The sequence below is a fragment of the Melanaphis sacchari genome, unplaced genomic scaffold, assembly GCF_002803265.2.
Source record: "Melanaphis sacchari strain LSU unplaced genomic scaffold, SCAv2.0 Contig948_pilon_pilon, whole genome shotgun sequence".
Lineage (NCBI taxonomy): Eukaryota > Metazoa > Arthropoda > Insecta > Hemiptera > Aphididae > Melanaphis > Melanaphis sacchari.
Genome location: NW_020271672.1, coordinates 44,335 through 58,329, shown reverse-complemented (window position 1 = coordinate 58,329; position 13,995 = coordinate 44,335). Strand labels below are relative to the sequence as shown.

The 13,995-nt window shown below is 23.9% G+C and overlaps 1 protein-coding gene and 1 long non-coding RNA gene across 2 annotated transcripts; one reads left to right on the top strand and one right to left on the bottom strand.

The window, feature by feature from the left end:
- Positions 1-1,380: 1,380 nt before the first annotated feature.
- LOC112603041 lies at positions 1,381-8,920 on the bottom strand. Its single transcript, XM_025351442.1, has 9 exons — positions 8,629-8,920; positions 5,295-5,500; positions 4,946-5,217; positions 4,720-4,882; positions 4,499-4,651; positions 2,359-2,496; positions 2,146-2,292; positions 1,810-2,041; positions 1,381-1,747 (listed from the first exon to the last, which is right to left on the bottom strand). The coding sequence occupies exons 1-9, from the start codon at positions 8,786-8,788 to the stop codon at positions 1,599-1,601; spliced, it is 1,620 nt and encodes a 539-aa protein (XP_025207227.1). The 5' UTR covers positions 8,789-8,920; the 3' UTR covers positions 1,381-1,598.
- Positions 8,921-9,178: 258 nt separating this feature from the next.
- On the top strand, positions 9,179-10,028 carry LOC112603043. Its single transcript, XR_003115142.1, has 3 exons — positions 9,179-9,393; positions 9,466-9,735; positions 9,819-10,028. It is a non-coding gene; the product is annotated as an uncharacterized LOC112603043 (long non-coding RNA).
- The last annotated feature ends 3,967 nt before the right edge of the window (positions 10,029-13,995 follow it).

Here is a 13,995-nt window from a genome sequence, read left to right as displayed (position 1 = left end):
GTTGAGTCCCGGAAAAAAAAAGATTGTAGGTAAGTTGAGTCCCGGAAAAAACTATATAAATTAAAATGTATGTGTTTTTTATAATATTATGTTCTCAATAAAAAATATATGGTATAAATGATTAAAAAATTGTGTACTGAGAAAAAAATGTCAATACGCTAAATAATATAGTACGTCAAATTTTACAATATGTGGTATAAATAATATTAAAAATGTTAATAAGCTAAATCAGGGGTCGGCAACCTTTTTAACCACACGGGCCATTTTTTTTTTCAATTGTTCATCAAGGGCCACATTAAAAAAAAAAATTACATATTATGATATAATACTTATAATTGTATTGCTATTATGAAACGGTTAGATTAGATTTTATTTATAAAGGAAAAAGAATTATATAATATTGAAAATTATATGAAAAATGTTATTGAACAAAAGTAAAACACAAAAATTAACCACCTTTGTGCGGGCCATTAAAAATTGCTTTGCGGGCCGCGGATTGCCGACCCCTGAGCTAAATAAAGAAGAATACCTGTCTATACACACATTAAAATTATGCGTAGAATTAATTGGTGTCCAGGGGGTGTACCACACTATATGAAATATGACGTATTATTGTAACAATTATTCAAAAGTAAATTATATAAATATGAAATATTAAAGTTTTAAGTTTTTAATATTTTAGACCTAATTGCGCCAATGATTTATAGCTGGGACCCAACTTACCTATTACCTTTTTATAGCCGAGACCCAACTTACCTACTACCATTTTATACCCAGGACTCAACTAACTGTTTTCAAACGAATCCAATTCACCTAGCTCCCTTCAATAAATCGAATATTTTCTACTTTTGGTTTGATTTGGAACAAACTTAGAATTCGATTGGGTCATGAAAAAACAGCCAAATAAGTTAGAATCCACTGATTTCTAAATATAAAAACCCATCGGGAAGAAGTTGAGGAGAACTTTTTTTAATAATATGTCTGATATTGACTGACAGTAATAAGGCTATACATTCTTATTATTTATTTTATTATTCAGTATTTGTTATTTTATTAATTGTTAATTTTTGTTTTTATTATTATTTATTAATTAAGTTTTTACAGGAAAATTACCTAATACTATTGATAATTTTTTTAAAATTTATATCATAATAAAAAATAAAAATTGTTAAAATTTCTATAGACCATTAGTGTGTAATTTTTTTCATTTTTAATTTTTAATTTAAATTACCTAATTAAAAAAAAAAAAATCAATTATTACAATTTTTCAAATCAATTTAATATTTAAATTGGAAAAAAAAAATACCTAAAAGTAAATTTTTCTGAAAATTAACACTAAGTTAAAAAAAAATAAGAATGAATTTCTAATTTATCTAAATAAGCAGCTTGAGTTTTTTCAAAATACTGAGCTTTAACCCAAAAAAACAACCCAGGTTTTTTAAAAAATCAAGTGGGTTTAACCCAGAAAAGCAGCCCAGGTTTTTTCGTGTCAACCTTGGTATTTAGTTACAAAAGGCATATTATCTGTTACCTATTAATAGTAGATCACACGCTTTACCAATGCCCAACATAATTGTATTTAAATTTTGTGTCCGAGTTCATTTAGTTTTAGTTTTTTGTATTTTCAGCTTGTTTTTGTGGTATGTTACTTTGGCAGAAGACACTGTTTCTGCCTCTGATTTTGATGCTTCTAGATGATCTAAACAGTTAAGGGGTACTGGAATTACTGAAGGCCTTTTAGGTTTTACTACAATAACATTGAATTTATAAAAATAAGCATCCATGTTATACTAAAATAATTATATTAACCTGTTTGAGATTTCTCCAATTCAACAATTTTTTTTTTGAGTCCGGATATTTCTTGTTTCATTTTAAACATAGTAATAGCATTTTTTTCTTCTTGTACAACTTGGAATAATGTATCAACTTTTGCTTGATAGTATTTTTTTAATGATGCAAATTTTTTCTCAATTGACAAATGAAATTCTTGATAACTATTATTTATTGACAGAATATTATGCCTCTGTCTATCATTACTTTCCTGTAAATATATTTTAATTTGTTATGTAATTATAGAATATATATATAAAAAAAAAAATTCAATTGCTTCATTTTATAAGGATTTAATGATATAAATTTACTCACATCAAGTTTAGATATGAGTTCATCATTTTGTCGTCCAGATTCTTTTAAATCTACAACTTTTATAAAATAATGTACCAACAACTTTTTCAATTCATCTTTATTTAAAGTTGATAGGCATTTCCAGAAAATTTTGGATTCATTTGAATTCTGTAAATAGTTTTAAGTAATAATTCATAAAAAAATTATATATCAAAAAACTTTATTACTAATTACCATTTGAATATACTTCAATAAATTTGTTTGATTATTGGACATTTCATTATTTTTTAACTCTGTTAAAAAGTCTATTGTATCAATAGCTTCGTCATTTTCTAAATATTTTCGTATATCTTCTTTAGATAAACTATCTTCCTTAAAAATAAAAGTTAACTTATATCATTTAGTATACAATATTTGTTTAAGTGGACATCACGCTATGTTTTTTCAGTCATTATTCTTCAGTAAGTTTTGATAATAATTTATTGATTCAAGTTTTTTATTTGATATACTAAGAACTTATTTATAAATAATTAAATTAAAATTAAATTAAAATTAAATTAAAGTAATACTATTAATATTATAAAATGGGTCAAAGATATTTCTGAAGAGAACAATATATTTATTTTATTTTTAATTCAGCGACATTTATCAAATACAGATATGAGTACATACGAGTATAAAAATTGTAAAAGGAAGTAATTAGATGTTTTTTACAAATTTATTTCTGTTTAATATTATTATTACCTGATATTAATATTAGATGTTTTATATATAATACATTTAATAGGGTTCAATGAATTTTTATTTATATTGATTTAATAATTTTACAATCATGTAAAATATAGGTTTTGGATAATATAAACTATTATATATATATGATTATGATGTATTACTATATAAATTTACACGATAATCTATACATACATAACTAATATTTTATTTTAATTTATCTTAGAGTAAAATGTAGCAATATGACATTGTTACTTTACTAAGCCAATTCAATTATTAATAAAAAATCATCGAATTCTGGCCTAAGTTAGTGATATTGAAGATAATTTTGTTAATAAAATAATTAGGAACTACACTCTATCACTGTAGAAATATTGTAAATACAATAAACAACAGCCATAATAGTATTTAATGAGAAAAATGCGTATAAGTATCAATAATAAAAGTATCTTAGAGTATACATCTGGCTCAGAATCAATAACTGGTAACATTGCATTAATAGGAAAGGTCAATAAATTTGATTAAATAGTATATATGAAAAGCTTTTATTTACAAATTGTCAAAAAACAATTGAAATCAAGAAAAAACTTTAAATTATCATAAGTAGGGAACCTACTTTTTGCAGTAATAAAATAAATTTGTAGAGCATATTATGAATGCTATGTGTAAGAAATGTTTTGTGCCTTATCATGGTGAAAAAGATTTATTATTTTATACTGCTATCATCATACAGTTAAATATTTTTATTTAAAAACTATATAATATTATAAATATGAATAGCCATGAGGAAGTTAAAAAACGGCTCATCGCAGTAAATAGGTGCTACTATGGACTGATACCATTATTCAAGTTGAAACTACTATCAAGAAAATCCAAAATAATCTTATATTAAGTTTTAGTCAAACCAGTAGCTCTATATGCAAGCAGCACTTGGGCGACAACAAAATCAGATGAAAAAAGTTAGGAGTGTTTGAGAGACAGATATATGGGCCATAGAGAAATAATGGAGAATATGAAATACGAAGCAATGATAACTTGGATAAACTATATAACAAATCAAACATTGTTGGGACCTTGAAAAGCGTGAGAATAGGTTGGGCTGAACATGTAAGGAGATCAAAAGGACTAACTGGACAAATAACTATATGGAAAACAAACACAAAGAGATCCAGAGGACGGCCCAGACAAAGACGGACAGATAGAATAAGATAAGACCTGAAGATTTTAAGAGTAAGAAATGTGGAAGAAATGGGAAAAGATAGAGGAGAGTGGAGATAATATGTTGTTGCAGCAATGGGCCCAAAAAACCTGTAAAAAGCCGAAGAAGAAGAAGGAGATAATATTATAAATTATTATTTTATAATATTATGAACACTAAACATTCTATATAACATTTCTACAACATTCTGCTACACAGATTAAATAAAAATTTTACTGGGCAATTAAATTACATGAAAATTAAGTGTCATAGCATGCTACTTTTTTTTTTATAAATTCTAAGTATTTGAATATTTTAGTGCAAATTTAGACTAGCGGGAAATGTCAAATAATTTCTTATTTAAAAACTATAATAGTATTGGATGAAAAAATTAATCATAGAAATAATTCAGTTTAATTAAACAAAAAATATAATTTATATAAAAACCTTTTGATATTTTGGATTGAACATCCCTTTAGGACGTGAGCTTAAAACTGCATTCCTCATATCTCGCAATTGTAAAAATTCTTTTTTTAAATTGTCATTTTCAATTAAATTTGAAGACGTATGAACTCTACTTTTTTCTATACTTGATATAACCTATATTTAGAACAGAATAATTTTTCAAGTGAATATTATTAAATGTATAAAAAAATGTCGTGACTTACTCCTAAATTAGATAAATACAATTTCAATTGATTAATTCGCTTATCATTTTCTATTATTATCAACGAAACTCTTTGTTTGTTTTTTAGTAGATTATTTAATTGACCCTGAAATATTTTTAAACGATCATTAGAAGTTTGTAAAGCAGCTTGATATTGTAGTAACCTGAAAATAAAATCTATTAGTAAAAATTATTTTAATGAATATATAATTTAATGTTTTACATACTTTTCTTTACTATCACTAGCAATTTTTATTACATCGTCCATTTTTTTAATTTTAGCTTCATATCGTAAAATTCTTTCATTTACTCGTTCTCCATAATCTGAATGTTTGCTAGATCCATTACTAGAATTTGTTTTTGACTTTTTATTTGACTTACTCAACTCACTTAAGATTTTATTATATTTTTTTAATACTCTGCAATATTCTTTTTGAACTTTGTGTTTTGCATTACATCTGATTTCTGCAAAGTTGGCAGTTTCACGAACAAAATTTTCCTAAATTAATTAAAATTAAAACCATTTATAGAACAAAAATATAAAAAATATAAATATAATAACATAACTAAATTAACCTTTATTGATATAATGTCTTCTAAGTGTTTAATATTTTTTCTCAATCCATCCTCATTAAGAACAATTAAACTCAGTTCTTTTCTTTTTACATTGACTTCTGATGTTAGGGTTTTTAATTCTTCTCGCAGTTTTGCAATATCATTTAAATTTTTATTACTATTCATGCAAGCTAGGAAAATCTGTTGACTTGGATCAAATTTGGAATCTATAAATAATAAAAATTTTTAATTTGTTTAATAATAGCTAATTATCAAAATTTCATTAAAAAATTTAATTTAAATTATTGCAAGACATCAAAATAAGATTTGTAACAGAATTTGTGTCAGTACATAAATGATATGTATATGTAGTCATATACAATTCATATTTAAATGGACTTATTACAGTCAAAGTTCAAGTTAACACACTTTATTGACTGGATAAACCAAAACAATAATCAAGTATAGTAAGCAGCATACAATTTGAAGTATGTTACATAATGTAATTGTAATATTGAATTGATTTTACAATCTAAGGGTTGACTTGAATATTAATTATTAAAGTAATATACAATTATTCTAATGATCAATAATTAATCATTATCATACAATTATAAAAATGCTAAAATATCTTTATTTACATTTTTAATTTTTATAATAACACGCATGTAAATCAATTTGTAAATGCATATTATTTATTTATTGATTATAATATTATTATTAGATTAATAATTATTGATAATTAACAAATTTTAATAACAGAGAAAAAAATTTATTTTATAAATATTAATACAACAAAAACACTTGATAATTATTAAAATTTAAATAAAAAGAAATATTTTTAGTTGAATAGAAAAAAATTAATATACATTTATATGAACAGGTCAGTTCACTTTAATATTAATTAATAACAGGTTAGTTATGTAGAATAGAAATTTTTTGTTGAGCATAGGCCAGAGAGATAAAAGAAAAAGTGCTCAGACATATCTCCTTAACCTATATCTTATATACCTAACTCTTTATCTATTACACCTTATGCATATAGACAATCTTAACTAATTAATTATAAAACAATTAAATGATATCACGGTTCATTGTAACATTAATATAATTAGAACGTGATTAAGGATTACCTATTTTATTTATTATTCGCTGATCAATAGATGTCTACTGATAAAAGTTTTTAGGTTTGATAGAGAAATAATTATTTTCTAACAAGAACAAAATTTTCAAAATACGAAAGAATAACAATATCAGATGTTGACTGAATAAGAGAATTATTATACATTCTAAATATAAATGCATATTGCATATGTATTAGGAGTTAGAAAAATGAAATTAATAATATTTAATATAAGGGACAGCAGGACAAGTTGAATTCCATAAGATTTTAATAATTATTCTGCAACAACTAGTTGGTAGAATATTTTTATTTTTTTACAGACTATTTTCAGTTTACTGAGATTAAACAATAATTAATTTCTTATTATTCAGTATTTTATATTTACAACTACAACATTATTTATAAAGGGTTTATAAATATTGTCACTTCAATCAAGCAATATAGTAGATTATTTACTATTTAAGTTGTTGTTAAATAATAGGTACTTTATAAATCTAAAATAAATCATTTGAAATAATTTCATTTAAATGACACAATATAATATTATTTTAACTTGGTTTATTGAAAAATGACATATTATTTATATTAATTGTAATGTAATAATGATTTAAATGATAACACAAGCACATGTGTTACTAGATATCTTAATACATTTTTTAACCCAAATTTATTAATTTGCCATTCATATCAACATGCTCTTTTCTCTTCATCATACTATTCAAAATTAAATAAATATGCTGAATTTATATCATTTCATAATTGACAATCTGTGAAAAAATACTATTAGCTTGAAGAAATGAATCACAAAAAAGTTGGGCGAATAGTCCTACTGACTACAGCTCAGAAGTTGTAGGAGTCGCAAATTATTCTAATGCTCTATAATTTATAACAGAACAAACTAGTACATTTAATAATCAAAAATTTAAAATGCATATTTTATCTATTTTAATTCCAATAACTTGCAAGCTTTAGTCGAGACCATATGTCTTGGATAAAAAGGGCTGGTTAATTTTTCAGAAAATTTTTTTTTATTTCAAATAATAGTTAATTTTCTGCTGGATTTTTTGGTATAGGTGGCACATATTAACTATTAATAATGTTCATATTATAGAAGAAATGAATGAGACGTATTTTAGCATAATTGTTCCTATATTAGGTAGAAAAGTCTTAATTTGACCTATGCATTTTCTTGTATAACTATAGTTCATCTAAAAATGGCTGTTATACCAACTATTTGTCTACAACCATGGTATAACTATTTATAAACAAAACAGTTTGTTATTATGTATTTTATATTTTATCAATGTTTACAAATTTACTCTTGAATATTTTATTGTAACACTTAACAGTTTTATTTTCCAATTTTGATAAGGTTTTGTAATCAATTGAGTGTTTTTAATGTTTTTATACTAAGAAATATTTGACATTCTTATTAAAAACTAAAAAATGATAAGAACCATTAAATTTGTCCAAAAGATTAGTTCTTTGGTGTATTATAAACTAAGTTATATTATAAATAATAATAATAACAAATTTATTTAAAATTACTTTTATACTTAATAGACAGAACTAATGAAAAATGTTTCAAAAAAAAAAAAAAAAATCAAATATTATCAAATGATTCAGGTAAAGTGCAAAGTACTTAAGACATATCTATTGAATTTTAATAATTGTAACAATTACTGATAAAAAAATTGTTATTAACAAATACTTCTGATACATACATGACTTTTTAGTATACAGTAGAACCTCGATTATCCGTGTTTGCGATTAACCGTGCCCATTCTTCCGAACATTTTTAAACATAATACTCGATATCGACAATCGTATTAATGACATTTTTGACGATAACTTCATATTTTAAGCCCTAATAACTTGTTGTAGGTATATAATATTATGGATGTAGGACATATGTATAACATTATTGTATGTATACGTCTTCTTATGTATATTTCTAATTACAATTGAATCAAAATTTTTAAAATTTCATTATTATAAAAAGTCTCGATTAACCGTGATTTTCATTTATCCGTGTGACCCTCTCCCCATCATTACCCCGGATAATCGAGGTTCTACTGTATTTATAGTACAGAAGAAAACTTAAAAATAATAACATTATAAATATTATTGAAATATTGTTTTATAATTGACATATATATATATATGGGTAGATTATAATACAGATATAATGAATATTTGTCGTTTAATTCAATGATAATGATGAATACTCACAGTCAACGTTATGATTGAGTTCGTCAGGTGTTTGAGTAATACTTGTTCTGATGAGATAGTCAAATCGATAATTGATGTATTTATTATACGTGTCTAACACACTTAATAATTTTTGATCAAATTTTATGTCATTTAAAATATGTTCTATGTTTATGCCCATTTTGATGGTCAAAATAAAATAGATTTGAATAAATTAAAGTCTTAATTACATACTGACAACTACATATTTGGTCCAAGAACTAATACGTAATGACAAAATCGTTGTTTTAAACTTTATAAAAAACAACAGCAGTAAAAAAAATTATTCATAATATATATATAAAAACAGTAACAAAAAACGCAAACATTACAACTAAGTAAATACTAAATAATAATAACTAATAAGACAATAAAATCCAGACGGCGTTATCAGTTTATCACAAACATTTATTATCATGATAATCAACCGTCATCGCTTGGGCATGTCCGTTTTCATTTTAGTTATCATTTAAGCGCAACGTTTCACAACGTTCTGTTTAGTGATAGCATAGGACAGTAAGTAGATAAGATCAAAGATGGTAATAACTAAAGGCCGGCATTTCATATATGACTTAAGCTAGAGAGCTAGGCTCTCTAACTTAAGCTATAGCTTTACTAACTTAAGTGTAGTTTAATTTGTATTCCGTATATCAATTAGTTAAAGCTAAATAAATAAATTCTATGGAAGGTCTCGATTATTATATTCAGTTCTATTATTTTATGTAACTCACCTGATATCTTTCATGAGTAAGTAAAATCGTGTAATATATCTTAATGACTAATTTGAGCAGTTCAATTTTATTGCATCTTATTTTTCAGTGTACAAGTGTGTGAAGTTATACATTGGAAGCGATTTACAGAAAAAAAAAACACATAGTACAAATGTATAACATTGTCATGTATTTAGAAACATTTCACCTACAAATTAATGGTTTAATTGATGATAAGGGCAATGCCATTCTTAATTTTTTACCGTTCATTAATTATTACAAACTTAATGCAATTGATAAAGCGTTTTATGAATTTTTAAAAGACCTGGATTCATGGTGGCTCAAACCTTAACAATGATCTGAACTATAAACAAACAAAGTAAATTTTAAAATTCAATATCCTATCAAAAAACCTAAATAATTAAAATAAACAATGTAATACATTAATTTATAAAAAAACAGGTTAACAACAAGAGTTCCAAATGCCATAATTCAAATTGATGACCAGTCGGTCATTCAATTTTTTTTCCCGAATCCAGACATTAATTATTTCAATAGTATACATATTAGTATTGACATGTTTATATACTTATTATAAAAACTCAAATATGACTGAAATATATACAGTATGTTAATAGTGTTTAGAAATGTATAAGATTAAAAATATTCTCATAACATTACAATCACAAATAATATTAATATAAAGTTATTATAATAATATTATAATATTACCATTACAAAATGCTGTCTATTACTACATAATTATTTAAAATGTATTAATAACTTATCATTAAAAATATAAAAGTTATACTGTTCATCGACTTTTTTCTATTTAATTTTTTTTTACCGAAAAAAAAACAAAAATTCATTAAATTAAATATATCTATAAATCTAATATGAATGAATTTTCTTTCAATCTATCTTAGCATATGCCTAATAGAAATGATGATCTAAGTTTGTTGTATTTAATCATTTTATTTTTTCTGACATTCAAAACAATAATTTGACAAGTAATTGTTCCTCTGGAATTAAACAAATTCGAACAAATCAGACTCTTGATATAAATAAAAGGCACTTTGCTTTTGATCAAAAATAATTAAATGAAGATGTAAAGCATAATATTATGATTATTAGTAGTTATAAAACACCCAACGTGGATAATTAAAAACATTTTTTTTAAACTTCCTCTTTTTAGCCGTATGATAATACATCTTATAATCTTTTAATTGATTATTTCCAAATTAAATATAATTATATATATTAGCAAGATTGTGTAAGTTATGGGAAAAAAAACATTAAATTATTTTTACTGTACATTTTACAATTTTACTGAGCCTTTTAAAAAATTTCAAATCATTCTACTGTTGATTGCCAGTCTCACATCAAACAATTTTACCAACATGTTCATGAATACGAAACCTCATTAATTCATATTCAATGTGTAGGTGCTTACTTGCTTTGGTGAAATGAAAAATACCTTTATAGCTACTATGCTAAAGAAAAACAAGCAAAGAAGTGAAAATAGCATATTGCTTTAGACTGAAATGTTGAGACAATATAAATGATTATGATAGGAGAGATTTGAGTTATTGTGGCTCCAAAAAAGCTGAAGCAACTTTATCTCTCAATAATGATCATAAGAATTTCTTAGAAATGTTCATTGTAATATCTAAATTCAACCCTATTTAAAAAATTTATATTGATAATGCAGTATTTAAAGGTTTAAAAATGTATAGTTATCACAATAACACTAGTAAAATTAGTTTAGATTGTCCAGTTAGTCAAAACAACAGCAGATTAGATTTTAGAAGCAATAAGACTGCTGATATGAATATCTATTTTATACGACAAAAAAAAAAAAAAACCATTTTTTGTCATACAAGTTGATACGAAAATCTCCTTTCAATCTTTTAGATTTATAGAAAATAAATTATATTAAATTTATGCATGATTTAAAAATATATTATTTTCCATGTTTGAGGTTTATCAAGTGGACTATTTTGTTCATATTATGTTTTTATGTATGGTGATTTTTGACATGCAATGTAAAATATAAGTGAGTGTTATATTGTGTAAATGAAAAGAAATATGTTTAAGAATAAAAAGACAAGATATGAATCCAATTACTAATTTATATAGATAGAATAAATCAGATATTTTATGACTGGTTAAAAAAAAATTGAGTTTTAAATTAATTATTAAAACTTGATACCATTGAAGCCAGTGAGTGTAAAGTTAATATATTTTAGAACATTATATTAATATTTTAGAATGTCAATTGTTATTAAAATAATTTATACTAGGATAAAAACATATTTATATACTAACCTATATTTATGTAGCTAAATTAAATTGAATTGGTAGTGTAATTGACTGTCATTTATTATGTGTATGTATAAATGTTTCTTAAATAAATGTAAATTACTTATTAGAGTAGATAATATTATAGTTAAGGTTATGAATTACGGCTCATTTGTCGCATATTGTATCTTTATAAAACCATTTTGATTACTAATATTTTATAAAATAATTGATTTCCCAAGTGTTCAAGAAAAAAAATCAAATGAACATATCACACTTAATTTTAAGTAAATTTATATAATCTAATCTTATTTTTTTCAATGGTTAATTGATAAATTATTACTGTTTGGATACTAATTATTATAAATTAAATAATTAGGTAAAATAAATGACCCAAGAATTTTATTGGTAAGTATAAATATTGACTTTATTATAATAGTGTAAAATTTGTTTTACATCAAGTAACCTGCCAATTATTTTTTTGAAAATAGTGTTACTTGCATTTTATACTCTTAGAAAATTTGTCAAACATGACATAAATACTATGTTTATGTTTAGATAAAAATTTAAACACCCATTATTTTCAGAGATACAATTTAATTTAGCATTAACTTAGTTTATACGCCTGCCCAATTTGGGCAACAGCTTCTTCAACTAAAGTCAACAAAATACAAATACTCCAAAACAAATTTTTAAGAATTTGTCTAAAAGCCCCATGGTTTATGAGGAATAGACAAATTCATAATGATACTAGAGTCCTTCTACTCCAAGTCTGGATAACAATGCAGTTCAATAACTTTCATGCAAATCTGAATTCATCTGATGGCGCACGATTCTACAAATTGGGAAACAAAACTAAAAATTTACAACTAAGACCACGTTTACCGCAAGATCTCTTTTTTTCAGATTCAAGCAAAAACAAAGATCAATAACAACTAAATAAATAATTATTATGTAACTTGTATGTAAACAAACTTGTAATACCATGAAATTATGCTGAAACATTTTAATTATAATATATAAATACAAAAAAACTTAGTTTATAGAAATTTTATCATGACATTAGAATTATTAGGTAATTAAAAGAGTAATTCGTAAAAATAGCCATGGAAAATCACCACTTCTAATACCTAATACAAAATCCTAACAATGTCTCATGTTCTATAAAAATATTTTAATTTTGTTATTCTCAAATTTTCAATTCTAGTAAAATAAAAACTTTAGTTTCCTGTGTGTTAAAAGATAGTAATGAAATTGCCATACATTTAAAATTTAAATTAAGAGAAGATCAAAAATTATCTTTATTAATATAAGTAGATTATTAGCTGCTTAAACAAAATCAAATCAAGCCCCATCATAATTCTTTATTTTTTTATTCAATTATTTATCTTTTTATTTTTTTCATATATAATTCCAAACTTTAAAAACTTGAAAGAATTTTTCTAATACTTAAAGGCATCAAAGGTTTAGTTTGTGGTATAATTAATTTATTATTTTTAACATTAATATAATATTAATAACATTTAATTTCTGGATAGCGCAGTAAGTTATGTTGCCTATCCTTCAGTCGTAAAGGCGTACTTTTCATTAAAAAGAGCGTTGAATAAATAAATTAAATTCCACTTCACTCCGTTTAATAGTTGAGTACGAATTAAAATGCGGATTAAACATTTGCATTCTTATACATTAAACAAGAAAGAGAAATATCGATTATTTTAATACCATATCATGTGTGTTTCAAATCCAAAGTAATGAGTCACATATGACTTATATAAATTTTTCCCTTTTTTTTACGAAATACATTAGGTAACACGTTTAAATATTTCGTGTTTTGAAAAATTATTTTAGTTTTTATAAAATATGTTAACATTTAAATATTTTGGGTGCTTAATATAATTTACATGTCAATTAATTAATATATTTAAATAATTACTTTCAATAAGTTTTGAATTAGAGATATACTTTTAAATATAATTTTTTAATTTTGATTCGGATTAATATATAGGTAAAGCTAGAGCTATGGAGAAGTTTGTATACACACTTCTGTTTTGGTTATTGACTGCTATTTATGTTTATTATACTTTTAGTGAAAATGTGTAATTTAATCTTAGTCTTTAATTTATACCAATATTTTTGTAACTAGTCTGGTAAAATAATAGTTCATATTTTTGGATTTTGTGTGTTATAAATATTGACTTGATTTTAATTCATTTTGGTAAGCAGGTATCTGAAAACTGTAGGCCGAGAGCCATTTGCGACAGAGTCAATAAATGAAATATCTTAAAATGTAAATGGTCATTCGTGTTTATGAAAATAAACGTGAAGGCGTCAAAGGAAA

Excerpts from the sequence above, each read along its gene's own strand:
- LOC112603041 (XM_025351442.1), bottom strand. The coding sequence starts at position 8,788 with ATGGGCATAAACATAGAACATATTTTAAATGACATAAAATTTGATCAA. Across the intron at positions 5,501-8,628 it reads ACTCAATCATAACGTTGACT|ATTCCAAATTTGATCCAAGT; the intron begins GTGAGTATTCAT and ends TATTATTTATAG. Across the intron at positions 2,042-2,145 it reads AACTCATATCTAAACTTGAT|GAAAGTAATGATAGACAGAG; the intron begins GTGAGTAAATTT and ends ATATATTTACAG.